Consider the following 27,788-nt stretch of genomic DNA (forward strand, 5'->3'; position numbering starts at 1 on the left):
GCCTGAGTACTTGCCAACCCCCCACAGCCCAGCCCCAGGCCTGGGGATGCCATCTGGGCAAGGTTACACCAGCAGCTCCTGCTTTCTGCACGCAGGTAGCAAGATGATCTCCAGACTGAGGAACTGATCAAGACAAGCCTTGCCCTCAGGTGCCCTTGGGCTAAAGCCCTTTCTCCATACCAGGGAGCAAGTCTCAGATCCCAAATTCCTTTTGCTGTTCTTTTGTTGTGTCTCGGGCTGTCAAGCCTGATTGAATCTAATGATTTACAAGGCAAATAAGGATTTTGTGTTTTATCTTCTAACAACCCACTACCAGCTGAGTCTCTGCAGGCAGACTGCTCGGGCGTGGCCTAGAACAGCTCAGCCCCCTCCTTGCCAGGGAGGTCCTCTTGGGTCATTGACCAAGGTGCTGATAGGCATAACCAAAGACTACCTGACAGACTCTGCATTTGTGCCAGACACTGGAGCAGAGAGGGAAGCATAGAACTAGGCGGGAGCCCAACTCACTATGTGACCCTGCTGGGCCTTAAGCCCCTCTCCATATACTGGGAATGCTAATTCTGACATATCATATGGTGAGAATGTCACAGTTCATAGATATCAACATACTCATTCATTCTTTCACTTCCAGTATTTGTACCTCGTTTCTCTTATCTCTTACTGCATTTAACCAATATCTTTGGTATGCAGTACTAGAATCTTGTTCATTTAACCAATATCTTTGGTACAGGGTACCTACTGAGGTACCAGACCAGGTGCTAGGCACTAAGATGCAAGGATGAGTGCTACAGACTCGGCTTAGGCCTCAAGAGATGGCCAATATAGAGGTCAACTTTCTAATGGCCTTTATGGCCTGGGTCACCGTGTAGAGACCTTGGAATGATTCGGATGCAGCTCCTGTTCTGGAAGGATACAGTTGGAGGCTGCAGATGAGAATTCAGGTAAATATGGTGGAGTGCACAAATGGGCCCCTCAGGAGTTACAAGGTCACCGGATCCCAAGGAGTCAAGGGGGAATTCTTGGAGAAGACAACTTTTTTTTTTCTTTTAAAGATTTTATTTATGTATTTGACAGAGATCACAAGTAGGCAGAGAGGCAGGCAGAGAGAAAGAGGAGGAAGCAGGCTCCCCATGGAGCAAAAAAACCAGATGCGGGGCTCAATCCCAAGATCCTGGGATCATGACCTGAGCCAAAGGCAGAGGCTTTAACCCACTGAGACACCCAGGCACCCCAAGAAGACAAGTTTTTTTTTTTTTTTTAATTTATTCATCCATTTTAGAGACAGAAAGAGTGAGCATGAGCAGGAGGCACAGAGGGTGAGGGAGAGAGAATCTCAAGCAGACTCTGCATTGAGCACATAGCCCAACTTAGGGCTAGATTTCACAACCCTGTTGATTACCACCTGAGCCAAAACCAAGAGTTGGATGCACAACCCAGGTGCCCCCCCCCAAGAAGGCATTTGAAGAGTGAGGAGGGTTTTAGGCAGATAAAGATAAGCAAAGTAGTTTCCCAGAACAGATAACACATGGGCAAAGGCAGGGAGGGAAGAATTCTTCTTGGGGCAAGGATGGAGAAGATAAGTCAAAGTGATGAAAGTTTAAGGTGTTGAGGGGGCAGGAGCACAAGGTAAAGTTGGCAAGCTGAGGGATTGATCTTAATGGGGGAAGACCATAGGAAGCCATGGAAGGCACTTGAATAGGAGAGTAATGGCTGCTTTAGGAAGAGAAATCTGGTAGAAGTAGCAAGAGGAGGAAGGCCTGGAAGGAGCAGACCCTCTCACATGATATGCTCCCCACTTCCTGAGGTCTGGGGTGTCTCTGCCCACAACTGAGAGAGAGAGAGAGGACAACTTCCTCTCCTCAGCCTGGCCGGGGAGATAAAGTGGCAAGGACAGGAAGTTGCCTTAAGGAGCTGAGGAGTGGGCAGCCTGGTCGGGAGTCCCCAACGCCACCACTACTCTGTGCCGGGTGTTCTTATAGAGGTAACGACAAGAGGAAGGAGGTGAGGCCCTTCAGGCCAAAATGCAATGATCTGGGTGTCCTGAGCCAGCTGAGGGTCCCTGGATACCTGCTCTGTCCTTTTGCTGACAGGGCTGCACTTCCCCAGCCCTCAAAGATCAGGTACGCTCCCATCCCAGGAAGAGGTTCTGGTGTTTTCCTGTCTCAACTCTGTCACTCAAACACCCTTCCTGACACCTCCTGGGAATCAAGGTGGGTCAGCCCAGATGCCCGCCCTCAAGAGTATCAACCTACAAGGAGGGCGGTGGGACAATAGCATGCTGTGAGCCTGATAAGGTCCCGCAGGCTACCAGAGCCCTATTGGCCTCAGGGATGAGAAGTGGCTTCCAGGCCTTAAGGACTAATAGGGATGAGCACTAAAAGATGGAGGGGTGTTCCAAGCACAGGGGACAATGGAAGCAAAGATTCAGAGGCAAGAAACTTCCGACTGTGTGCAGTGAACTAGATGTGGCCCCCTTGCAGCAACCACGGGAGATAGGAAGTAGTGAGGATGAATGGTGGATTGAGGAATCTGGACACCCTCTGAGGGGCAGGGCTGAAGGGATCTGAGAGGGCCGAGGTCCCCATCTTAGAGAACAGGGAGAGGCTGAGGGCACAGCTTACATAAGTGACTCCAGGCCAGCACAGGCCAAGGGCTCAGGAGGACTGGTAGGGGGTGTATCCGGGGCTTATAGGGGGACCCCAAGCCCAAAATATCAAATAAAATAACTTGGGATATGTAACACACAGGAATATTTCCCAGTCTGAACACTTGGGAGACAGTCTTCCCTGCCACTCCAGAGGGGGGGCTTGTCCAAGTGGATGAGGGTAAGAGGTTAAGACAGTGGACTTGGAATCAGTGCTCAGTAGCAGGGTGTCAGAGAGCAGGAACACCTGCCTGCTGGACCTGGATGACCCTGGGGAAGAGGAAGTGAGGTTCCGAGGACAATAGGGCTGTTTGCATTTTCAGTCAAATCCATTTACAAACCAAAGTGGGGGAATGGGACTATAGCCCCAGACTAGCTGTCTCCTCTAAGGACTGTGCTATCTCAGGCCCTCCTCCCAGAGCCAGCACTGACGTGATCGACAGGGAGACTGAGGCCCAGAGGCAGCAGGCACCTCCAAGACCTCACAGCAAAACCTACTTCGCACAGTTTGTTTCCCTCCCCTGTTCCTTCAGATTTCAGCAGAAGGATCACTTCCTCTAGATCTCCCCTGAGCTCCTGTCTTCGAGAACCCCCTCCCTGACCATTTCTCAAGACTCCAGTGGCCACTCCGCAGTCTGTTTCTGTGTGTGGTCATTTGGAATTAATGACTGAGGGAGTGAGCTCAGGGAGAACGGGGACCGTCTGCTCAGGGCCTGGCACTGTCTCTGATACATGCTGGTTCCTTGATAAATATTTTAGAAGGGAGGTAGGGAGGGAGAGCGGATCTCTTCCTTCACTCAGAGCCAGTCAAAACTGCGTAGGGAGATGTAAATACACAGGGCTAGGGCAGCCAAGAAAATGAGTTCCCAAAGAAGAGAGAGATTTTAGGGAGAGGAGCTAGAAGAACCGTCTGGGCCAGGGGAACAACATGCACAAAGAGAAGGAGTTAGAATGTGCAAGGCCGGTTTGGGGAACTTTGAGGAGACCAGTTTACCTGGTTATGCCAAATGGTAAAGGTCTGGGATTGCTGAGTTGAAGAGTTTGGGCCTTACCCTTCAGGTAATACAGAGCTGAAAAATGTTCATGAGCAGAGGGATGAAATAATGAAACCACGAGCTCAGTCAGGCAATGTTTATATGCAGAGGTAAGTCTGGAGAGGAGGAGGCCAGGGAGGAGGCTCCAGAGAGAAAGCGGGGCTTGAACTCTGGCAGTGATAATAAGGCAGGAGGCAGGGAGAATGGCACAGGCCGGAGAACACCCTTCTCCAATGGTCAAAGCCCCATTCACCCTGTGCTTTGGGAGAGGCTGGTGGGGTGTTGAGGAGCCTGGGCTCCGGAGTTAGAGTAGCCTGAGTTTGAATCCCAGCTGAGTATTCCTGGGAAAGTCACCTGGGCTCTCAGACACTCTCTTTGTCTATGAAACGAGAACAGAGTTGGCAACATAATTTTAGTGCCCAGGGCAACATGAAAATGTGGAGCCCTCGTCTAAAAAAGAGGAGGGAAAAATGTGCAATTGAAGGTACTAAAATGCAAAGCTTTTCCTTTCTTCTGCAGTCTCTGCAGTCATTATGGGTTTGTTTTTTTTTTAAACTTGCTCTTTAGTCTTCTAAGTGAAGAAAAATGCAAAACTTAAATTATCAGCCGGATTGATAACATTCATCTTTATTTTGTGCAATGCCAGCTTTAAATGCAAAATTAAGAGCTTTTCACTCACACGTGCATGTACTACAATGACACCACTTGCGTTTCATAGTTTGTGTGTGCATATGTGGGCCCAGCACACCTCCAGGGAGCAACTCTGTAGTGCATGCATATATATTTAGTTTGGACCAGAGCAGTGGGAATACTGCACAACACTTACTGCTTTTATTTCCCTTGTTGATATGAACACATCCTAGCCCTGGGGCTCACTCATGAATAAGGATGTACTGAAAGAAAAGGGAACTCTGGGTTACCCTTTCTTTCCCTTTTCTTCTAAGGGCATCCTTTCTAATAGAAGTGGTTGGTGAATGTTGGGAGGTAACATGAGTAAGGAAGTGTTTGTTAGGACACTACTGCCTTCTTTTTGCTTTTGAAGCACATTCTGCTTCAAAGGGAAAGTATGGCCTCGTCAGGTGGTCAGCACTCCTACTTACTCAGTCGGAGATACAACACCCTTGCTTATTTTTTTTTTGAAAGATTTTATTTATTTGACAGAGAGAGATCACAAGTAGGCAGAGAGGCAGGCAGAGAGAGAGGAGGAAGCAGGCTCCCTGCTGAGCAGAGAGCCCGATGCGGGACTCGATCCCAGGACCCTGAGATCATGACCTGAGCCGAAGGCAGCGGCTTAACCCACTGAGCCACCCAGGCGCCCCACACCCTTGCTTATTTAATATTTGATTTGAGTCTCACTGAACTCCCATGAGTCCACCAGAATTCTAAGCTCGTGGAGCATCACACACTAGATTGGAATGGGACAGCATAGTCGACTTCTCTGTCTGCTCACGCGCATGCCCGCTGACTTCACTTACAAAGCACAAGTTCAGAGATAAAATTAAGAATTTCAAGACAATGATAGCAGAGCATTAACCAAGCATCAGGCCCTGCAGGACCATACAGTCTGTATGCCCACATAGCTGGCCTGCATGGGGGTAATAATTGTGTAGTACTTATGTTAGTGTTGTTGTGAGGATTAAAGTCAAAGCTGGGCCTATCTGACTCTAATCATAGCCCTTGGCTGCAAAAGACAAAACCTGCCCAAACTTTGACAAATAAAGGTCTGTGCAAAGTGCACACAATTGTAGCCTGTGGAATCTTAGGGAGCCAAGGACAGAAGTACGGTGGAAGCTCTGAGGAAAGAGCTGGAACCAGATGCCAGTACTGACGTTCTCAGTAGGGCAGCTAGGAGGTGGAGAGGAAAAACCTGCCCTTTGGACAGCATGCCTGTGACCATGCCACTTTGGCCACTAGCTGTTTGTCTAAGTGCAGATAAAGCATAAACTCACTGAGAGTCTCTATGCTCAAGGAGGTCTAGTGAAGATGAGATAGAGGAGGAGGACTACAGTTCTCTCCTGACAGGAAGTGATCAAATGTTAGGGGTACAGAAGGTTTGCATAGAGGTCAGCAACCAGGGGCCAGGCTGGGAGCTGGGGCCCGTGTGTGCAACTGCAGTATCTGGGAAAGCTTTCTGGCTACATACACACTATAGAGTTCACGGTCTGAACAGCTGTCTGGGTGGGCTCAATCCTGGAATCTAAGACCTTGTGTGGCCAAGGTGGAACCCAGAGGGGCAAGACAGCAGAGGCCAGCTTGGCTGAGGGGTAAAATGGCCCATGGGATGAGACTGGCTGGGTCTAAAAGGGGTGCCTGAAGTAGACTGCTCTCCTTGCTCCTCCTTTTGGTGGGGTCAGTGGTTTCTGCCTTCAACAGATGGCTTTCCTGACCCGCAGCCCTTTCTCTGGTCACCCCTAGAGCAGACACTCAGAAAGCAAAGCGCTGGAATGGGGGTTCTTCAGTCACTCCCCCTTCGACGCTCAGGATCACTGTCTCTGGGCGCCCTGGCCAGAGGCCTCCACCTCACCCCTTCAGGCCTTTAGGGAGCCCCGTGTCCACCTACGAAGTTACATTTCCTGCTGGGGTGAGGGTATGAGTCCAAGATAACAAGACTGGTTTCCTTTCACATATACCACTTCATTGTCCGAGGTTCGGTTGCATAAGGAATAACCGTGCAGTGCAAAAAATGTGTTAGAGATAAAGAAAGCACAAACTTCAAAAGAAGAATACATTAAGTAATCTCCGTAGATGCGTTTATTCACAGGCTTTTGGGTTCTCTCTAGATCCAGGGTCACCCTTGGCATCATTCCAATTTTCGGGGGTAGGAAGCCCTTCCATGGACACTTCTATTTTGCCACCTCTCTGGACCCAGGAAGGGGGTCCGCAGCCCGCCGCAGCTCTCCGCCCCTGGGGGCTCTCCCGACGGGGACTGACACCCCTGCAGACCACGCTCGGCGCACTCCTCGCAGGCTGCCTCAGTTCCCTCTTCCGCAGAACCCGCGAACCGCTTGGCCTCCGGGTCCAGGGGCGCTGCGGGGGCGGGGCGGCGGCGGGCTCCGAGGGCTGCCGGAAGGGGTGTGAGTGCGGGGGCGGGCTCCGCGCCGCCCCGCCCCAGGGAGGGAGCCCTGGGCGCCGCATCCTGGCGCCCGCCTCCGAAGCCGCTGCAGCCACTGCCGTCGGGGAAGGTCCCGGCGCTGACATGACATCGCGTGGCTCTCGCCCGGGCCCAAATTCCCGGCGCCCCGCGCAGTAGCCCCGCGAAGAGGCGGACTCGACGGTGCCGACCGCGAAGAAAATCAGGCGGGCGGCATGGAGGCGGCGCACCTGCTCACGGCCGCCGACGTGCTGAGGCACTTCTCGGTGACGGTCGAGAGCGGCCTGAGGCCGGAGCAGGTGTCTGACGCGCGGGAGCGCTACGGCCCCAACGGTGAGAGCGCGGGCCTGGCCGGGGAAGCTAGGGGCCGCACGCGCGGCGGTCTCAGTTTACTCTCCTACTCCGAAACCGGGGAGCGGTCCTCCCCCCTTACAGCCTTCGGTCCCCGGAGGCTGGCAGGAAGCGAGAGCTCCGGAAACTTCTGCAGATGCCTTTGGGGCGCTCGGAGGGGCTGTGCGGCCACCTTCGCGGGAGGTTGGGCGGATTCCGGGTTTAGAGACCTGACGCCTGGCTCCCCTTCCCCCAAAACCTAGGGAACCGTGAGGTCCTTCCGAGCTTCCCACATACAACCGCGACCCTATCCACTCCCTTAAGCGTGAATCCAGGACTATGCGCTGTCCGCCCTGCAGCCTGTCCTCATCATGCAGATGCACACGCGGAGATCAGCTGGCCAGGGACCAGTCAGGGACCCTGAGACCCAGCCTCCCAGCTGGCCCTGAGGGTCTCCCTGGGGGCTCAGTAAAACCTGCAGAAGGTGCAGCTTGTCAGCTGGCAGCCTTGGTGCCCCCACCCCCACCCCCAGGTCTTCCTCTTTCAGCAGCCCAAGGCGGATGTGGCTGGCGGGAGTCAGTGGGGGCTTTGAACTGCTGAGGCGGGAGACCCACCTTTTGCGGGGGGGGGGGGGGTTGGAGCGAGGCGGGGGCGGGAGGCGGGCCGACTCAAGGCCTCACTCAGGGATTTGCCAGGGAATGCCTTTCCCTCTTGTGTGACCTGGAGCAACACCTGACCGTCTCTGGGCTGGGAGGGAGCCTTCCCGCTATAGCTGTTTGGGTGGAAATGGCATTATTTCTTCCTCAGCTTCAAAGGAGTTTGTGATTCTCCATCTGCCAGAAGGCATAACAAATACCAAGTACTATCCAGATGGGGCCCCAGGCACATTTGGAGGCCCTGTGAAGGGGGAAAATGTGGAGATGCCCTCGTCAAGTCACTTGCCACTCTCTTCATCCACCCCCATGGCATTGGGCACAATGTTAGGGATCCAGATGAAAATGTCCCCTCCATCCCCAAAGTGCAGCCTGGACCCACTTTGTGTTAGGACTTGGGGCCTCACCCATTCAGGGATCCCAGCCAGCCAGAAGGGAGAGTGCTCGGGCCTGAGTGTCTCATGGCTCAGGGATGGCTAAAATTACTGAGAGCTGTCAGAAAGGAAGCTTTGGGTTTTGTATTGGCTTATGAAAACCACCTCTTATATAAATATTATCTTTCTGGAGCAGAAATCCTTTTCCGAAAAAATTAGTTGCTATATTTAGTTGAGCTGTGGGAGGAACTAGAGAGATAAATATTATTTAATATCCTCCATTAGTGACTTGGCAGGGAGGGTGTCATTGCTGCTAGAGGGCAAGACAGCAGGACCTGTCCCCGAACCTTGGGGTGGGGATGGGGGTTAGGGCAGCAGATCTGGGGTTCCATAGCCTCTTTTGTGCTGCTGTGGCCTCCATCTTGGGAGTCCTGAATCCCAAGGAAAACTGGAGACCCAGCCTTTGGTTCTGCCTCCAGACGCCCTGTGTAGCCCTGGGAAACATCCCTCTTCTTCCTGGTTCCCATGTGTTCATTGATCCAGCAGGGGGCTGCCTGAGAAGGGGGGAACCTCTCCTTCTTCCCTATGTTGTTTTGTGTGGGTAAGGGGATTTGGGGGTGAGCAAGCCACAGAGCATCTGTGTGACATGATGGATAAGGATGTTGGAGTCTAGGTCCCTGAAGAGGTGGATGTGCATTCAGGGGATGGCAGGTATGCAGCCATTGGTTGGGGGCTGTTGATGGGTTCCCCTGGTTCCCTTGTGTTTTGGTAATAATAATAAAAGCTAGTGATCACTGAGCACTTACTATGTGCCAGGCACTCTTCTTAACACTTTGCCTCTCTTATTTATTCCCCCAAACAACTCCATGAAAACAACTGTTGTAACTCCCATTTTATGGAGGCGGTAACTGAGTCACCAGCACATTAGCTTGCCCAAGGTCACACAATACTTGGTAGAACTGGTATTGGGTACCTAACCCTCTTTAGCCTCACTTTTTCTGTCTGTACAAGGGAGTCACTTGTTCCACAGGCCCTGGATCCGTGGTATTGGTGGCTGTGCTAGGAGGTGGGTTAGCTAGGCAGTAGCTATGCCAGCAATGCCACCAGCCTCACAGGGCCCCAGAGATCCCTCGGATCACTGACTGGCTTCTTCCTTTGGAAGCATTTCAGGGCTCTGGAAGTCCTCAGGTGAGGAGAGGGGAGCCAGTTGCCCCTTCCTGCCTCACACTCTTACTCTGATCAGCCCCAGCTGAAGAGGAGGCATGGGGGTCCTTTCTATAGGCACCGGGGAGGTCTTTCTCTCTTGGGTGATCTGGAGTGGTATACGCATCTCTTGGGTAGGGCTGACAGAGTTTTGAACCTTAGCTCTGCCCTCTTCATAGCTGTGTCATCCTAAATAAGCCACTTCTCCTCTCTCTGTCTTGATTTCCTCATCATAGGGTTGCTTGTAAGTGCGTACACCAAGCCATCCCTCCTTGTAGCAGAAGAGTCTGGGCCAGGCTCCAGGCCAGCTGGCTGGTGGGGGTGAGCCAAACCTACAGGTGGAGGGAAACACCCCAGGGACTAGTGTCCTCCCCCACCCAGGAGTCTATGCACCTGCAAAGTCGTTAGTGCTGGAAACCACAAAGAACTCATTTGCTTAAGTCCTAGGGTTTGCAAATTCTGCTGGTGGATGGAGGAAGGGAGGCTGTAAAGCAGGGACTGGAGGTCCTGCCCTGCCACCTTCTTTTCTTCCTTCCTCAGCAGCGCGGGTGAGTTTGCCACCCAGGAGTCCCCCATATGCACAGAACACAGCCTATCTCAATCAGTGAATAGACAATGTCCTCTGGAGCCCCAACAGGGCAGTGAATAGGAGGCTCCTGGCCCAGCACCTCTTATGAGCATGCCCTGCTCTGTAGGTCCCAGAGGTGCCCACAGGACTCAGCTTCTTCCAGAGGCTTTCTACATCCTTTCAATTTTTTTTTTTTTTTAATGAAACTGTGCACAGAGTACAGCATTCAGAGGGTACAGAAGACATTATAAAGTCTCCCTAGACCTGTCCCCAACCACAGTGTTCCCAGTGCTTTGTGTCTCCTTTCCAAGATATTCTGTGTACATACACATCTAGATCTGTGATCTTTTCTAGGCAAACAGTAATGATCGTGAGTGCTGTTTTGCCCCTGTTTTTCCGTGATAATCACTCTTGGGGTCTGCAGTCTTCTTTGCAGAGTTTCATGTGGCTGTTGTAGTATTTCTTTGCCTGGCTTTTGGAAGGCACTTGAATTGTTCATAGCCTCTCCTATGACTCGTTACAAGGCATACTCTTGTCCTCACATCACTTGTCACACACTTGTCAATATTGCCAAAGGTTAAATTCCTAGAAGTGGAATCCTTGGGTCAAAAGGTATGTGTAGTGTAAATTTGACAGCTGTTATTAAGTTGTTCTTCTTAAAATAGACATGCCTGTTTCCACACCCCTGCACAACGGCAGTGCATTACCGGACATTTTGATCCGTGCCCATCGGGTGGTAAAGAAAGGGTCTTCTCATAGTGTTACTTTGCATTTCGCTGTTTACAAATGGGGTTGGGCATTTTTCCATATATTTAGGAGCTATTTGATTTCCTCGTGTCCTTGAACGGACTGCCCATCACCTTTGTTGGACATGAGCCAGAGCAAGAAGCTGAATCGTGTTGGGCTTCTCCTCCCAAGTGCACCAACACCCAGTGGTCCTGGAGAGCCCAGTGATATAGGAGTCATGCAAGATCCCAGAAGTCTGGGGTTGTTCCCCTTCTGGGGGAGGGTCCCTAACAGGAACCAGAGCCTGCTATCCTGGGCCTTACACTGCCCATCTGTGTCATGGATACATTGGCACCAGAGCTGCAGGTGGAAGGAATGGCCAGATTTAGATTACTGCCAGTGGTCCCTGGGGCTGTGACCTTATCTCCTGCCCTCAGCCCAGACCCCAGCTGGCCTCTGGAACTCAGAAAATACAGATGTGTGGCCCTTGGAAAATTGGCCAAGGGGAATGGGGCCAAGTAGGAGGACGGGGTGAGGTCTGAGTGGTCCAAATCGCTGGGTGGCCTCAGGAAGACTTGTCCCTCCTTGACCTCAGTGTCCTCCTCAGTTACAGACATGGAACCTCTAAAGAGATCTCCTGAAGACCTTTCAGGATGTGAAATGGCTCTGGGATCTGAGGGAGGTTTGTTTTGCTTGCAGGTGTTGGTCTTTCAGGCTTCCTTGTAGATTTCACGCCCACTGGCCCTCTTGGACAGTCTTAGAGCCCCCTCCCAGGAGCAGCCACCCCTCCCTTTGTACCAGGAGCTCCCTGAGGCAGGGCTGTCTGTCCACAGTACACAGCTGGCACACAGCTGGCACACAGATGCTAAGCAACCCCGCTGCCAGGGTTTCCTAGTGCCAGATCGGCCAGGTTGGCTGTAGATCCCTGCACTGGGACAGCTGCTTCCCAAGGCCCCCTTGAGAGCAGGACCATGTTGTCCACTCTAGGTAGGTCCTTGAGACCCAGACAGGACCAGGTGGGCTGGGTGGGGTCTGCTCAGTGAAGGCGTCTCCCTGACTCTGCAAGTGGTGATTTAATTGCTCTGTAAACCTGACCTTTGAGGACGACCTTGGTGAGCTCTTGCCTCTCCAGGCTGGAACCGACATTTAGAAGTTGAAATACCAGTTTCCAATGTTTTGAGATGAGAAGAAAGGAGTCGAGAGGGTAGATTAGGAGAGCAGGTGGTGCATGGAGCCTAGGGCAGCCTTGGCCCTGCACCCCACGTCTCCTGGGCTCCAGGCACTGGGCCCAGGGCCTTTAGCTGAACCATGGGGCAACTGAGTAAACAATTAAACAATTCTGTGAGGCTCTTTGTGGACCCAGGGATGACTCAGCCCCTCCCCACCCTGGAAGTGCTCAAGTCAGATGCGGGTGGCCCTGATACTGATGACTGGTCAAGAAGGGCAGGGTGATAGGGAGAGGGGCTTTCCAGGAAGCCTTCCTGAGAGGCTGGGGGTTAGGGAAGGGTGCTCTGTGCAGAAGGAATGGCTTGAGCAAAATCTTGGAGCGGGAAAAGGTCTAGCAAAACCAGGGAAGGTGGTAGCAATGCTGAGGCATTTCGCTTGGCTGGCAGACGGACATATGCCTAAGCCATAGGAGGATTCTGGATGGCCAGGTTCAGGCAGATCCAGGAAGGCCCTGAAGGTCATCCTAAGGTTGGTCTTAATTCTGCTGGCCAAGAAGAGCCATTGAGGGTCCATGAGTAGGGCACAGGCAGGGTCATTCACTCGCTCACAGATATTTTTGAGCACCTACTATATGCCAGGCACTGCTTCAGGCGTTGGAAACACTGGAAACACTGCACTTAACAAAAATCCTACTGGCACGGAGCTTCATTTTAATAACTAATATTATAGCTAGTGTTTATTGAGTATTTACCATGTGCTGTGCCTGTTCTAAGAAATTTATGAATAGCATGTCATTTAATCTTCACAGTGACTTTAAGAGGAGTTACTATTATACTTATTTTGCAGATGGGAAACTGAGGCACAGAATGGGTTAAGTAACTTTTCCATAGCCAGAGAACTATCAAGAGTTAGAGCAAGACATGAACTTAGCCCTCTGGGCCAGACTCCTTGCTCTAAACCATGAAGCTTCTCTGATCATATACTCCTTTTTGCCCCCCAGGACCCACAGACTAACTTCAGACCCCTCCAGGCCAGCCCCACATTGGGCATATGGGGGTGTAGGCCAACTCAATCTGGCATCAGTGACCCAGAGCAGGGGTTGTCTGGCAGAGTCCACCAGGTGAGAGGGCCAGAGCTACACTATTTCAGAAGAATAATGAGGGGTTACTTCCCACCAGGCAGGCCCAGCTAGGATGGGGGGAATTTTTCCTACTACCATCTTTTCCTGCACAGCCTGGCGAATGACATCAAGAGGCAGGCAGGGCTGGGCCATTCTCTCCATTGAAAAAGTGGGATATCTGGCACTGCTGAGGGCTCAACTCCCTCCCCAACACAGCCGGAGGATAGCAAGAGGGAAATAACATCTAGAGGGGATGCCTGGGGAGAGGCTGGGAGGGTGCTCTCCATTTAATCGCTGGCCCCTCCTTGTTCCTCCATGGCCCAGAGAGCCAGTCATGTGAAGGGAAAATTGGATTGTCTGGGGTCTTGGCAGGATTAGAATTTGAAGAAGACCAGGCCTGAGGAGACAGAGCCTAGTAACTCTCAAAAAACGCTCCTCTGTGAGGATAGCAGAGCCTTTTGGGGCAGGGCTGATTTGGCTAGTGGTTCTGGGGTCACAATGGAGGGGTGAGTTAGTCGATGGGGTGAGGGCATCCAACCTAACAATCGGGACATAGGATGCCAAGTTCTCTCTCTCAAGTAACTTTGGCCAGGGAAGGCAGTGGGATGAGGTAGGAAGGCAGAGCAGCTTAGGAGCTAATTAGGAGGTGCCAAGCAGGGGGACAAAAGCCAGACCACCTGAGTTAAGGGCTGCCACCTCCCAGCTGTATGACCACAAACTAGTCATTCAACCTCTCTGTGCCTCAGTTGTCTGCTCTATAAAATGGGAATAATAATTGTCTCTTCCTTGTCAGGTTGTTGGGGACTCCCGTGAGAGTTAAAGCACTAGATGATGCATGGGACCTGACACACTCAACACTAATAATTCCGCTGTAGTTATTCTAGCTGTGGAGGGCCCTCGTGTATGCTTTGTGTATGATACCTCCCCATCGATCTCCGGAAATAATGGAGGTAGAGCATTTGGCACGCTGCTTAGGACATAGAAGGTGCTCAGTAAATGTGGTTTTTATTAATAATGATGATAATCCTCACAGCAGCCCTTCAGGTTTGGGCTGGGTACCCTACCTTCCATATGAGGTTCAGGACTGCACTGGGGAGCCAGCTGCTCAGACAAGACTAGAAACGTGTACATTGTCTGTGCAGAGGTAGGCAGGGCATCTTCTGTGACCTCGTGGCTGGCTGAGCCTTCCCCAAGGGAGTGGGTAAGGGTAGAAGGGGAACCTTGTAGGTCTGGGGAGAAGGGGGTGCCAGTCAGGATCCAGGAACAAACCCCATGTCTCAATGACTTAAAACAATACAGGTCATTTCTTCCTCACACTGTATGTATATACATATCTCAGTGGCAGGTTATCTGGGGGCTTCAGGTTTCCTATACTCTGTGATTCTGGTTCACAGAGCAGACACCATCTCACAGGTTGCTGGTTACCGGGCCACAGAGGGCCAGAGAGCTCTAGATCTGCACTGTCCAATACGCAGCCACTAGCCTTGGGTGGTTCTTTAAATTTAAAGGAATGAGAATTAAGTAGAATTTAAAATTTGGCTCCTCACTCACATTAACCACATTGCCAGTGCTCGGTAGGTGTGTGCAGTTAGTAGCTACCGTATGAGACAGTGCAGCTAAAGGGCACTTCCATCAGCACAGAAAGTTCTTTAGGACACTGCCTTTCTAACTCCAGAGTCTACTGCCACCACGTTAGTGCCCCTGCCCAGAACTAACTTGCATCCTTCTTTTTGTAACTTGCACGACGTCCGCAGTCCTACTATGTGTGCACAAGGGGGAAAGAATCAGAAGTATCTGGGGGGACAAATGACCACCAAAGAGTGGCTCCTGAGTCAGGTTTTGGGTCAGAATGCGGAAGGGGAGAACATGAGAGATCACCCAGACAGACAGAGGGCAGCTTGTGGGGAACTCGAGCTGCTCTGTGTGCCCTGTGACATTGCTTCCCAACCCCAGGCCTTGACCCTGCCCAGAAAAAATGCCTTTATACGGTGGTCTAGGGGCTACATGCCTGACAGAGGGTAGGGGTGAGAGAGACCGCAGGAGGGATTCAGGTTAATCTTATGGATAAACTCTTCCTCTGGTCAGGAACCTTGAAGGCATTCACAGAGGTAGGGGGTTTAGAAGTCTCTCCTGGGTAGAGCGTGGCAGAAGCAGACTGATGTGTGTCATGAGGTTAGAACAGTTCTGTGCCAAGGCTGGTGCATGGCAGAGATGACCTCTACAGGACCCTGCTCCATTGGAGAACTGGCCCAGAAAACCAGACCTGGCCCTCCCCCCTGCCTTTCCTGTTCACTTCAGCTAAATAGATCAGAAGGAAAAAGTCTGTTTGATTTTAATCTCAATGCAGGACACTGGAGATTACATTTTCCACGGAAAATGTCAGCTGTTGCCTAAAATAGGAACTAGGGAGAAAAAGCTAGAAAATGTATTTTTAGGTTATATGTTTCCCTCCTGGGTTCCTGCAGTCCAGTGGGCTGCTTGATACTCTCCATGGTTCAGCTGCCAGGTGCCCCAGATCTTCCACACAGATGGTCTCAGGAGAGGGCTCCCAGAGGAAAAGTCTTTGCTGATACCTGAGTGAAAAACAGGTGGGCAGATACAAGGACCTGTGTCAAGAAGGAGGAAGAAGAAGGGAGAGCCAGCCTAGGGTAGAGGCTCAGAGTCTGCATTGCTCACAAGCTCCCAGGTGATGTCAGTGCTGCTGGCCTGGAAACTCTACTCAGCAGAGGGGCTCGGGTAGGCTCAGTCTGGGAGGCACCCCAGACAGGCCTCAGCAGGACCTAAGCTCAGCCGATGGAGAGAGAGGCCCATTGGAATCCACCCTTTGAGGCCCGGCTCCTGCCTCTTCCCATAGACCTGCCTATTTGCTGTGTGATCTTGTTCAAGTCATGTTCCCACCCTGGATCTCGGTTCTTGCAGCTGTGAAACAGGGTGAACACCTGCCCTGTCAACCTTTGGGCTGTTGGGAAGGAAGATTCAAAGACTTCAGGTACCCAGGTGGCCCACTCTGTCTGGAATAAAAAGTGTTTCAGGAAATGTAAGAGATACAAACAGAGCTTGTAAAGTGACAGCAGGTCCTGGTGGTGTTTGGGAACATCATTCCTCAGAATGTTCTGTGGGTTGCAGACTGGACATATGGGATGGGACTTGCCCCCAAGTAGAGGGGCTGGGAGAGGACAAGTTGAGACTCAACCTCCAGGAACTGAACCATGGCAGGTTAGACACTGTCTGGGATGCTGGCTGCTGACGTCGTGTTGGAGGGAACCCCCACGTAGGGCAGGGCTCAGCAGGCTGGCCTGGCCATGCTGTAGGCCTTACTTCAGTGCTCCTGGAGGAGCAGGTATGTCAGAGGTAGCCTGGGCTGATGTTCTCAATTTGAGGGAGGGACTCCCTTGCTGTGGCCATGTGGGGCCTCGAATAGGATTGTGCAGCCATCTGAGAAAGAGCACTATAGGGGAGCTGTCAACTTACTGTGATCTCAGGGGTCCCGTCTCTCCTCCAGTTTGCTTCATTACTCCTCTGTACATGGGGGAGGGACCAGAAGGGCCCTCCTGGCTCTGATCTTGTCAGGCCATACCAGATCTTCCTTAACCAGGGTGGGATGAAGTGAGTGGAGGAATGGAAGCCTCTGGGCTCAGACCATCCATTCTGTGACCTCAGAGAGCGGTGGGAGCATGACTAGACCATTATGAAGGCCCGGGTAGGCACAGCTGGGAGAACGGCTGAGGCTCCTCCGTGGTCCTACTGCATAATTCGGTTATCTCTTGTCTCCTCATGGCTCCTGTGGCTTGCCTGGATCCTGAAGAGCTCCCAACTGAGGAAGGTGAGTCTTGGGCCAGGGCAGGCTGCAAGGCCTTGAGCCATTCACTCTCGGGTTGTGTCCCTCGCTCTTCCCAACAGAGTGAGGATTTGCTGACACGCACCCCCCCCCCACCACCAGTATCACCCACCTATGCCTCTAAGGCCTCAGGCTCTTGCTCTTTGAATGGTAGGGAGGGAGTGGGCCAGGTGGTCTCCTAGGTGGTCCCAGCTCTGAATGAGGGTAGGTCAGTTGGTAAGGGACCCAAGGTTTACATGGTGCTCCAATTCTCAGGGAAGTCCCTGTGGGAGCTGGTGCTGGAACAGTTTGAGGACCTCCTGGTGCGCATCCTGCTGTTGGCTGCCCTGGTCTCCTTCGTAAGTAAGGCCCCATCGCACAGCATCAGAAAGCCTGGAAGGAAAAGCCAGGTTGGGGCAGTGCTCAGAGGCCCAGACTCTGAACTAGAGGTCTGTTCTCTCAGCCATGGACATCCCTGGGCCTCTACCCATCCCCTTCCTTGCTCAGACTTCAGCTTCCCTTGCCTGAACCCTCAAAGCCTGCCCCCTACACACTGGACTGCTCCCATCTGTCCCCTTCCACTCTGGCTGTCAGAGTGAGCTTTCAGAAGCACAGGTATGATCCCTACCCCTCCCTGTCTTAGGGCACAACCTAAGCACTCAACCACAGCACTATTGACATTTTGGACCAGATAATTCTTTGTCTGGAGGCTGTCCTATGAGCTCGGGAATATTTAGAAGCATTCGGAAGCATTCCGGACCTCTACTCACCAATGCCAGTGGTACTGCCCAGTTGTGACAGTCTAAAGTCTCCAGATATTGCCAAATTATCCTTCGTGGAGAGCCCCTTCCATGGCTTCCAGTGCCCCACAGAAGAATGTGGGCCTTAACCTCTTACAGCTTGTCTGTGGCTGCTCTCCTTTTGCCCTTCCCCCATTCTTACTGCCTGAACCCCTCCTGGACCTTGCTGGGCTCTGGGGAGGTGGAACACTACTTGTCACTGATGGCTGAGCAGCAGAAATCTGAAGGTAATGCAGGGAAATGGCCACCCTGAGAGTGGATGCAGTTCCTGCTCTTGGCCCTGTGCCCAACAGGGCCTGGGGAGGAGACCTCATGTTGGTGACATGGAGTGCAGGGAAGCAGGGGCCCAGCCAGCTGTGTCTGGCCTTCCTGGCAACTGTTCTTGTGGAAACTGATGACTCTTACAGAGAAAAAAGCCTGTCGGGGCAGGTGCCTTATAACAGCTTAGCTAAAATGGTGTCAGCACCCCTCCACAGTGCGATGGACACTCTGAGACCTGTGGAAGGGAGTGAGAAGTACCCCCCTTGGGCCAAGAGGTGGGAACAGGACTTTAACCAGGTATTCTACCTCCAGGCCTGGGCTCTGGCTGGAGTTATGCCTCTCTGGCCAATGGACTTCAAAATGAGCCTGTAGCGGGAGCATCTGGGTTTGCTAACACACGGACTGCAGGGCCTCACCTCAGAGTTTCTGACTCAGGAAGACTGGAATAGACCCCGAGAACTGCGTTTTTAGCAAGTTTCCACGGGATACTGCGGTTGCCAGTCGGGCATCAAACTTGGAAAACCACAACTAGGCAGAGAGTGAGACCTCCAGCTGTACAACTGCCCCACATCCTGAAAGTTGGCTGGGTGGGGCGTGAATGGTGGCAGTCACTGCCTACAGATAAGCCAAGGCCTCCGTGCAGCCCTCTCCCAGCCCAGGCCTCCCCAGGGCTATCTCTTCCAAGGCAGGAGGCAGCAGACCCAGGGTATAAAGGAAATAGGGAGCAGCCCCTGGGCCACAGAAGAGCCCCAGCTCACCAGCTCTGACTCCATAGGTCCTGGCCTGCTTCGAAGAGGGCGAAGAAACCACAACAGCCTTCGTGGAGCCCCTGGTCATCATGCTGATCCTTGTGGCCAATGCTATCGTGGGCGTATGGCAGGTGGGAGGCCCAGAGGAGGGCCTGGGCCTTCAGGTGTCCCGGCTGTTCCATGTGACCGCCACTTGGTGTTAAGAGTCCTGCAGCTCCATCCCGGGCGCCAGGGGTGTCATTCCAAGGGGTCAGCCTGCGAGGGCCAGTGAGGGCAGACCACCTACCTGCCTCCTGTTCTATAGGAACGCAATGCTGAGAGTGCCATTGAGGCCTTGAAGGAGTATGAGCCTGAGATGGGCAAGGTGATCCGCTCAGACCGCAAAGGTGTGCAGAGGGTCCGAGCCCGGGACATCGTCCCTGGAGACATCGTAGAGGTGGCAGGTACACTGGGGGTGTCTTTCCATTATGTGATGCTGGTGAGCCCTTCCCTCTCTGTACTCCCATCTTTCTGGCTATATACACAGAGTGGGGAGCTGTGGGATCCTTCCAAAGCTCTTCGGCCAAAACCTTGTTGGACAGATAAGGACACTGTGAGCGAAGGAGCAGCGTCTATCTCAGGGATCACAGCCTAGGCCCCTACCTCTCACCCTTGGTTCCTGGCAGTCCTCCTGGCTCCGCCAAGGGGTGGCGCCCAAAGCCACACTCGGCCACTCTCTCTCCACAGTGGGAGACAAAGTACCTGCTGACCTCCGCCTCATCGAGATCAAGTCCACCACCCTGAGAGTGGACCAGTCCATCCTGACAGGTGAGGCCCAGAGGCCAGGGCTGAGCAGGGCTGAGCAGGGCTGAGCAGGTCCAGGCATGGGGGTGTCTTCATGTAGGGTTTCCCATTTCTGATTCCGTGACCAGGTGAATCCGTGTCTGTCACCAAGCACACAGATGCCATCCAAGATCCCAGAGCTGTGAACCAGGACAAGAAGAACATGCTATTCTCTGTAAGTTCCTGGGATGGCTGGGGCCTTTGTCTGGACAGTGATAATAAAAACTTTAACATTCAATCATTTAAAGCCCAACAAGAATGAACCTCATCAATTATTGACAATATGTACAAATTTATAGTACTGGTAACAGCTTGTGTTTACTCAAGCCTGTGTGCCTGCAACTGTTCTAAGGCCTTTACATATATTTAGTCCTCACGGTGCTTTTTAAAATAAGTACTCTTGTTATTTGCATTTTCCAGGTCACACAGCCAGTGAATGGTAGAGCTGGGATGTGAACTCAGACATTCTGAATCCAGAGCTTTTCCTCTTACCTGCTAGGCTTATCCTGCTTTAAACTGGAGAGGGACAGAGCTAGCCTATAATCACCCAGTGGAGATTCCTCTAGTGATAAGCGTTGTCAAAGTGGTGGAGTCCATTTCTCAGATGGGAAAACCAGCTCAGCACTGGTGGGCATGATAGGCCTCTGAGGCCTCAGAGAGAGCACTGATGCTTACAAGCTGCTCAGAAACAGCCTGAAGCTGAACATGGAAGCCACAAGGATGGGTCAGGCCATTTGGCCGTGGCCCAGGGCACCAAGTTATAAGGCTAGAAAAACTCCCCAGAAGCGGACAGAGATGGAGAAAGCAATACTCACCCAGAGTTCTTAAGGTGACCCCTCCTGCTTAGATGTATGGAAGCCTTAGACAAGCTGCTTTGAAGTGAGGAGGGCACTCTACAAGGCAAGATCAAGCATCAGCAGCTGTCACTAGGCAGCTTTCTAAGGAAGACGCTCTGGCTAACTGCAGATTATTTCCTTAGCTGAGGGGCCTGCAAGTGGGCGGGCGCATGGAGGAGTGGAAGTTTCGTTGCTCAGGACAAAAGAAGAGAAGCTGAGGTTACGAGAGGTCCCTACCTTTTCTCCAGCCTCAGCACAGGGCACCTTTCTGAAGGGTACCACGTCATTAGACTCCTCTGAGCAGCTCCTTTCTTGAACCATTTTATACAAGCTAGAAGCTCAAGGCTAATTAGCCTTTTTACCGGGACTTAGGGATTTTACGTGGGCCTTGGGATTGGATGGACTTAAGCTCAGATTTTCTGGATTCTTCAGCAAATATTTACAGATCATTTACCTAGGATCACAGTCAGCCTGGCACTCTCATGTGGCCACGTTGGCTTTTTACAAATCACATTTTTATAGGTTGGTATTGTGCTGTGCTAGTCAGTCACATAGTCTGTATTGGTCCAGTGCTTCGTGTGCCAGGCCTCGTGATAGGCACTGGGGATACAGTGCTGAACCAAGTCCTTGCCTTCGTGGAGCTAACACTGTCATGGGGATGCCAGCCATGGCTTAGCACTAGATAGCTTCGTAAGCCTGGGAGCATTAAGTGACATGGAGAAAAAAACAAGCCAAGTAGGGGGATAGGAATGCTATGGTAGCCTGAAGAGGTCAAGGGGTCCCAGGCCCCTGCGGGGATGCTAAGCAGCCCTCCTTGTCTCTCTGTTGGCCAGGGCACCAACATTGCATCGGGGAAGGCCCTGGGCGTGGCAGTGGCCACAGGCCTGCACACAGAGCTGGGGAAGATCAGGAGCCAGATGGTGGCAGTGGAGCCAGAGCGGACGCCACTGCAGCGCAAGTTGGATGAGTTTGGGCGGCAGCTGTCCCATGCCATCTCCGTGATCTGTGTGGCTGTGTGGGTCATCAACATTGGCCACTTTGCCGACCCGGCCCATGGTGGCTCCTGGCTCCGTGGCGCCGTCTACTACTTCAAGATTGCCGTGGCCCTGGCGGTAGCCGCCATCCCTGAGGGCCTCCCGGCTGTTATCACTACATGCCTGGCTCTGGGCACACGGCGTATGGCACGCAAGAATGCCATTGTGCGGAGCCTGCCGTCTGTGGAGACCCTGGGCTGCACCTCTGTCATCTGCTCTGACAAGACGGGCACCCTCACCACCAACCAGATGTCTGTGTGCCGGGTGAGTGGCTGCAGCCGGCTTGGGGTCCCGCTGTGTGAAGCTCAGCAGGCTGAACTCCTTCTCAGGGCTGTCCCCGACTCCTTTTTGGCAGGGGATGGAGGAGAGAACCTGTGGGCTGCCCGCAAGGTGGGGAGCAGATCCTTTTTCATGGGGCAGAGCAGCAAGGTCTGGCCAGATGTGTATCACTAGGACCCAGATATCACTGTACGGCCCTGGCAGGTCATTGTCTGTCTGTGAACCTCAGTTTCTTCATCTGAAGTTTGGGTATGCAAGCTTGGACAGACAACCATAAAGGATACCGCAGGGGGTCAACTACAGCCTTGGCATCTGAGCCAAGCTGGGCCTGGACCCAACCAAGTTCTGTCCCGCTCCTCCATCACTCCACAGTCGATGCCCGTCACCAGTCACCAGATATGCCAGCTCCAGTGACCTGGGCAGGGCTGGGAAAGGAATTATTCATTTCCTGGCCTTCAATCCCAGATCCTGGGCTTGTTGCCTGTATGTTCCAGGCATTCTGGCTGAAACTCCAGTAGGCCTATGGGGCGGAGGGGTGGGTGGGTAGTGGTGAGTGCTGTGGGTTTCCCACCCCTCTTAGAGTTCCCAGTCATTCTTCTCCCACATCTGCTCCCATGATCTGCCCACTGAGAAACTCAGACTCTGTATCCAAAACCTTGAAGCCCAAAACCTTGGGGAAGGGGAAGGAAGCCCTGCCACAGGGGAAGGGGCACAAGCAAGTTTTTTATTCTGCGTCCCCTGACCTGTTAAAATCTCTAGGAGGACTTCATTGGAACAGAGTGTTCCTTCATTGAAATAAAGGTTTGAAAAACATACTGCAGGGAAGTTGTACAGGCCTTACTTGCTGGGAGGGGGCCGAAGAAACTTGACTTCTCAGGAGGTTTGCTGGCTGGAGGGCTTCTCCCTAGTCCCCTCAGGAGTAGGGAGGGGAGCACAAAAAAAGGGACATTTGTTGAGCACCTACTGTGTGCTGAGCTGGCCATTGACTTGGAAATGTACACCAAGGCGATTTCTAGGAAACAAGAATTATCTCCTTGGTAAAGCTGGCTTCCAGGCAAGAAAATGGGCCACCCTGGGAAGGATAAAGCCCTGACACTGAGATGCACGGGTAGGGTCTGGGTGACCCAGCAGGCCCTGGAGGAAAGAGCTCGCTGTCTGAGAACACCTTTGGGCAGGGGTCTGTGTCTCAGAGGAGTATGTGGGTTTCCACCCTTAGAGGCCAGGAACTCATCCTTTCAAGGGGGAAAAGAGAGGCAGCTGTACTCGGATCCCACTCTCTTCTCCTGTTACCAGTGGAGAAACTAATGCTCTGGTGCTCAGCCAGGAGTCACATAACAAAATGGGCAAGGATCCAGGCTTCCTACCCCGTGTCAGGGCTCCATCCGGGACACTGAAGAATCTGCCATATACCCCTCAGGGGTCCAGAGCAGAGGCCCTGCCTTGGCCTGAACCCGACTCTTCCAGACCTTGGCAGGAGGGAAGGCCAGCAGCTTCTTTAGGGGCCCAGAGGATCCCACCTTGGGTCAGGCTCTATTCAGACTGGCTGCCCAAAGAGGAGAGAGATGAGGGCTTGCCTAAGCATGCCTCTGTGCTCCCCAGATGTTCGTGGTAGCTGAGGCCGAAGCAGGCTCCTGCCGTTTGCACGAGTTCACCATCTCAGGCACCACTTATGCCCCGGAGGGTGAAGTGTGAGTGCTGGGCAAGGGGTTGCAGGTGGGCAGGGTTCCCTGGGGACCTGGGCTACACCAGAGAGCTCAGAGAGCTGTGAGTGGGCAAGGCTTCCTGGGGTGGGATCGAGAGGCCATGCACCTCCCAGGGATGGGGCCAAATGCCCTTGTACCAAGACCCAGCCCCACAGGAGACAGGCAGAGCGGCTCGTGCGCTGTGGGCAGTTCGATGGGCTGGTGGAGCTGGCGACGATCTGTGCCCTGTGCAATGACTCAGCGCTGGACTACAATGAGGTGGGACCCAGCTCTCTTCTGTGACCTCACTAGTGTCCGGGTGCCCAGGACAGACCGTTCTCCCAGAGTCTCAAAACTCCCAGGATTGGCAGTCCCTGCCCCTTTGGAGTGCCACACCCCAGGAACACTGCCACCCCTGAATACCCCTACTGCCCCTCCTTTTGCACACTGGCTTTGAAGTTGTGCCCTAGGGCTCTTGGGCTGTGGAAGACTAATGTAAGGGACTGGAGTGCCAGGGTGTCTAGAGGAAGAGATTTGGGAAATAGGACTAGAGAGGGTGTTTAAAGTAGAAGACACAGCCCAGGAAAGTCCCACAAGTCATAATTTGATGTGATGCAGGCAGTGAATGCCCTTACCTGCTGCTGGAGCAGTGGAATGGAACATGCATGAAGATACTCCTGCCTGGGGAAAGGACTTGACCAGACCAAATCATGTTCCATAATAAGCTGAAGGCAGTAGGCAGCCACCAAGTGGTTTTGAGCAGGGAAGTGATAGGGTCAGAACTGCATTAACAGATCGCCTGAGCTTCTGTGTGGAGGATGGAACAGACGGGGCAAGACTGGATTCAGGAGCCCCCGTGTGGTCCTCCAGGTCAGAGAGTTGTTAGCTAGGGCTTCAGGGAAAGGGAAGAAAAGAAGAAAGCTTGGGTTAGAGATTTAGGATGGGACTTGGTGACTAGTTGGGTGAAAGAGAGAGAGGGTACCTCCTGGTTGCTGTCCTGGCTGGGACAGTCACTGGAGCGGCAAATATAGGGAGAAGGGAAGGTGACTTGAGGGTCACTAAGGAACCAAGTCCAACAGGCAGCAGTTAGATATGTGGGCTCGGAGTTCAAGGGAAATGTCACTGCCAGGCTGGGCACTGGAAGTCAGGCACATGAAAAGTGGGGAAGCGGGGGGTATATGAGGCCTCAGGGAGAAAAGGTGCGAGAGAAGGAGCAGGGCCTGGACAGCAGAGTCTAGAAAGAGGAATGTGGGGAATCTGGGGAAGGAGGCTGAGAAGGAGCCTGCGGAGAGAGAGGTGGATGGCGGGAAGGATCCATGTTTACTGGTGCCTGGGTGGGCAGGGGGGCGGCGTGGTCAGAAGGGAAGGAAAGTCTCAGTATCAGACACTACCCAGACCCCATGACAGCTGGCCTGGGAAGGGCCGCACTGGCTTGGTGCAAAGGAGGTTAGAGGTACCTGTGGTAAAGGGAGCTCCAGGGGTCAGGGGGTGAGTGGGGGGTAAGGCTTGGGGGTTCCCTGGAGGAGACCCTGCTATTCACATCCTGTATTCTGGGCCCCACCAGGCTAAGGGCGTGTATGAGAAGGTGGGAGAGGCCACGGAGACGGCTCTGACTTGCCTGGTGGAGAAAATGAATGTGTTTGACACCAACCTTCAGGCCCTATCGCTGGTGGAGCGAGCCAGCGCCTGCAATGCGGTGAGCAGAGTGAGGGCTCCGGCCACAGGCCTCGCGGCTGGGCTTCTGGGCATCTAGAGAAGAAAGAGAAAAGGACAAGGTCTTGGGAGGTCTCTGGGAGGAGGACGGACCTCAGACCCTAATAAGACTTGGCTAGAGAGAAAAGGAAGGAAAAGACTTGAGTGTGGGCAAGGACCCAGAGTTGGGAAGTGCACAGCATTGGAAGGAAGTGACAACCTTGTGGCGTTTCTCAGGCTGAAGAGGGAGCTGGGGGCTCAAATGTCAGGATGAAAGAAGGGGTAGACACCATCCCACAGGGAGCAAGAGGCTCTTTTTTAGGCAGCTGGGAAGAAAGCAGTTAGGCTCTGCCTGGCTCTGCCCCTCACATCCTGACCCTTCTGACCCCTACAGGTCATCAAGCAGCTGATGCGGAAGGAGTTTACTTTGGAGTTCTCCCGAGACAGGAAGTCCATGTCCGTATACTGCATACCTACTAGCCCTGACCTGGCGGCCCAGGGCAGCAAGATGTTTGTGAAGGTGGGACCTGCCTAACTGGCCTGGGGCTTCTGTGCATGAGGAGTCCCTGGGAGATCTGATCTTCAGTCCTCTGAAGAGCTAGTGACTACAGTTATGGGGGACAGAGGGAGGTGGGAGGCCCATTGTCAAAGCAGTGAATCTGGAATGAGGGTGGTCAGCCCGCCATGGGGAACTGGGGACAGGAGCCAGTCTTGGTGGAGATAAAGCTAGAGCCAGACACCAAGGCCTGCCGCTCACCATGGTCCCAGCTCTAGACTGAGAGGCACTGCCTTGTCACATGACTTTGGGGTCTCCTATGCTCCTCCATGGGCCTCAGTCTCCCCTTCTGAATGGCAAGGTTAAGCTGGAAGGTCTCAGAAGCCTTTCACCTCTGAACGGTGTATTGAGGTAGTTGGTGCCCATCTTTGGTGCTACATGTTCTGGAAACTGAGTCCTAGGGAGGGAAGTTTCTCATCAAGACTTTTGCCCATCGCAGGGCCTCTCACTGCTTTTCAACCTGAAGTAGGAATGACAGCCCTAATTTCACACTGAAATGGAGATTTTAACCCCTTTTGAAATGAAAAGCCTTCTGTATTGGGAATCTCAGGCCACTTTGAAAATTTAGCATTTGGAGTGCCCTTTGGAGGAGAGGGAGGAGGCATTGATGGAGAGTTTAGAGGCTATTTCCAAGATGAGAATAGGAGCAAGACCCCAAGGTGAGACTCCAAGGCTGCTGAGGAACCTGTCACCCCCAAGAATACCTTCCCAGAGCCACGCCTTCAGCATGGCTCAATTTCTGGTCCCCAGGCAGGGCTCAGCCTGCCTCCTGTTGCTGAGACCCCTACAAAATTGGGGTCCCAGCAGTACTGGATTGGCAGGGTTGCAGTGCCTGTAGGAGGGCTGCCAGTTCTATCCCCACCTCCCCAAATGCTGCAGCAGACCTTCTCAGCCTTGAGTTGGTAGGGGGAGGGTACCCTCCAATGGTCAGCCACAACCCCCATTCCTTTTGGGTTTCCTCACAGCGAGGTCCCCTTGATTCTCACTCTGAACTTTCAAAGAATGGAATCTGGTCCTTATCTCACTTTGTGTCCTCTTGGGTGGCCTTTTCCCATGCCTGGGCCTTAACTTCCTCAGTTGGGCAAGAGGGGAAGGAAGGGGTCCTGACTGACAAGAGTTGCCTCTCCCCTCCCCCATGATGCAGGGGGCTCCTGAGAGTGTGATTGAGCGCTGCAGCTCAGTCCGAGTGGGAAGCCACACGGTACCCCTGAATGCCACCTCCAGGGAGCAAATCCTGGCCAAGATTCGGGACTGGGGCTCAGGCTCAGACACATTGCGCTGCCTGGCGCTGGCCACTCGGGATGCACCCCCACGGAAGGAGGATATGCAGCTGGACGACTGCAGCAAGTTTGTGCAGTACGAGGTGGGTGGCAGGGCAGAGCCCCTGGGCTGGGAGCTGTGTGCCTCCCTGCAAAGGCTGGGCAGGTAGGAGGTTGAGCGTGGGCCCAGACCCCACTTGCATCTGCCCCCTCCCTACAGACGGACCTGACTTTCGTGGGCTGCGTGGGCATGCTGGACCCCCCAAGGCCTGAGGTGGCTGCTTGCATCGCACGCTGCCACCAAGCTGGCATCCGTGTGGTCATGATCACAGGGGACAACAAAGGCACAGCTGTGGCCATCTGCCGCCGGCTTGGTATCTTCGGGGACACAGAGGACGTGGAAGGGAAGGCCTACACAGGTCGCGAGTTCGATGACCTCAGCCCTGAGCAGCAGCGCCATGCCTGTCGCACAGCATGCTGTTTTGCCCGTGTAGAACCCGTGCACAAGTCCCGGATCATAGAGAACCTACAGTCCTTTAACGAGATCACTGCCATGGTGAGGCCACCAGATGGGAGCCTAGTGGAGGTGGGGAGGTGTGGAGGGAGCACTGGCCATGGAGCTTGGCAAGAGCAACACATACAACCTCTGCCTCTGATTCATTCTTATTTTTTCAAACATTTTATTACAAAAAAAATCTCAAACACAGAAAGAAATGAAAATAGTTTTATAGCAAACACCTGTTATATCTATGATCTAGATTCTACAAGTAACATTCTATTTGCTTTGCAAATACCTATCTATCTATCCAAACTTAATCCATCTTTTCTTAAATAAATTTCAAAGTAAGTTGCAGACGTCAGTACACCTCACCTTCACATAATTTAGAATCCATGATCTAGAGAGCAGCATTTTTTTGTGGTTCTATTTCTTTTCCTTTTTGAGGCAAAACTTACATGCAATAAAATGCACAATCTTGAGCATATTATTCATTTGATGTGTTTTGATAAGTGCAGACACACCTTTGCATGTCATCTAAACCCTTATCAAGATGAGGAACATTACTACAGACACAAGAAGTTCCCTCATGTAC

At 52.9% G+C, this 27,788-nt stretch overlaps 1 protein-coding gene across 7 annotated transcripts in view; it reads left to right on the plus strand.

Moving 5' to 3' along the window:
• The first annotated feature begins 6,733 nt into the window (after positions 1-6,733).
• ATP2A3 (ATPase sarcoplasmic/endoplasmic reticulum Ca2+ transporting 3) overlaps positions 6,734-27,788 on the plus strand; it is a 33,961-nt gene continuing 12,906 nt past the window's right edge. For 2 of the 7 annotated variants that reach the window (XM_082705808.1, XM_082705809.1), the window contains exons 1-14: positions 6,812-7,102; positions 16,716-16,733; positions 17,004-17,086; positions 18,564-18,668; positions 18,842-18,980; positions 19,264-19,344; positions 19,449-19,534; positions 21,029-21,493; positions 23,108-23,196; positions 23,367-23,469; positions 24,755-24,886; positions 25,277-25,402; positions 26,583-26,801; positions 26,918-27,253. In XM_082705808.1, coding sequence (XP_082561934.1) covers positions 6,985-7,102; positions 16,716-16,733; positions 17,004-17,086; positions 18,564-18,668; positions 18,842-18,980; positions 19,264-19,344; positions 19,449-19,534; positions 21,029-21,493; positions 23,108-23,196; positions 23,367-23,469; positions 24,755-24,886; positions 25,277-25,402; positions 26,583-26,801; positions 26,918-27,253 — 2,100 coding nt within the window. In that variant the 5' untranslated portion in view covers positions 6,812-6,984. Of the gene's footprint in view, positions 7,103-12,820; positions 12,911-15,764; positions 15,975-16,715; positions 16,734-17,003; positions 17,087-18,541; positions 18,669-18,841; positions 18,981-19,263; positions 19,345-19,448; positions 19,535-21,028; positions 21,494-23,107; positions 23,197-23,366; positions 23,470-24,754; positions 24,887-25,276; positions 25,403-26,582; positions 26,802-26,917; positions 27,254-27,788 lie in introns of those variants that run through there. The other 5 variants (XM_082705813.1, XM_082705810.1, XM_082705811.1 and 2 more) reach the window with 5 other exon arrangements.

The sequence above is a fragment of the Mustela nivalis genome (assembly GCF_964662115.1).
Source record: "Mustela nivalis genome assembly, chromosome: 17".
NCBI lineage: Eukaryota > Metazoa > Chordata > Mammalia > Carnivora > Mustelidae > Mustela > Mustela nivalis.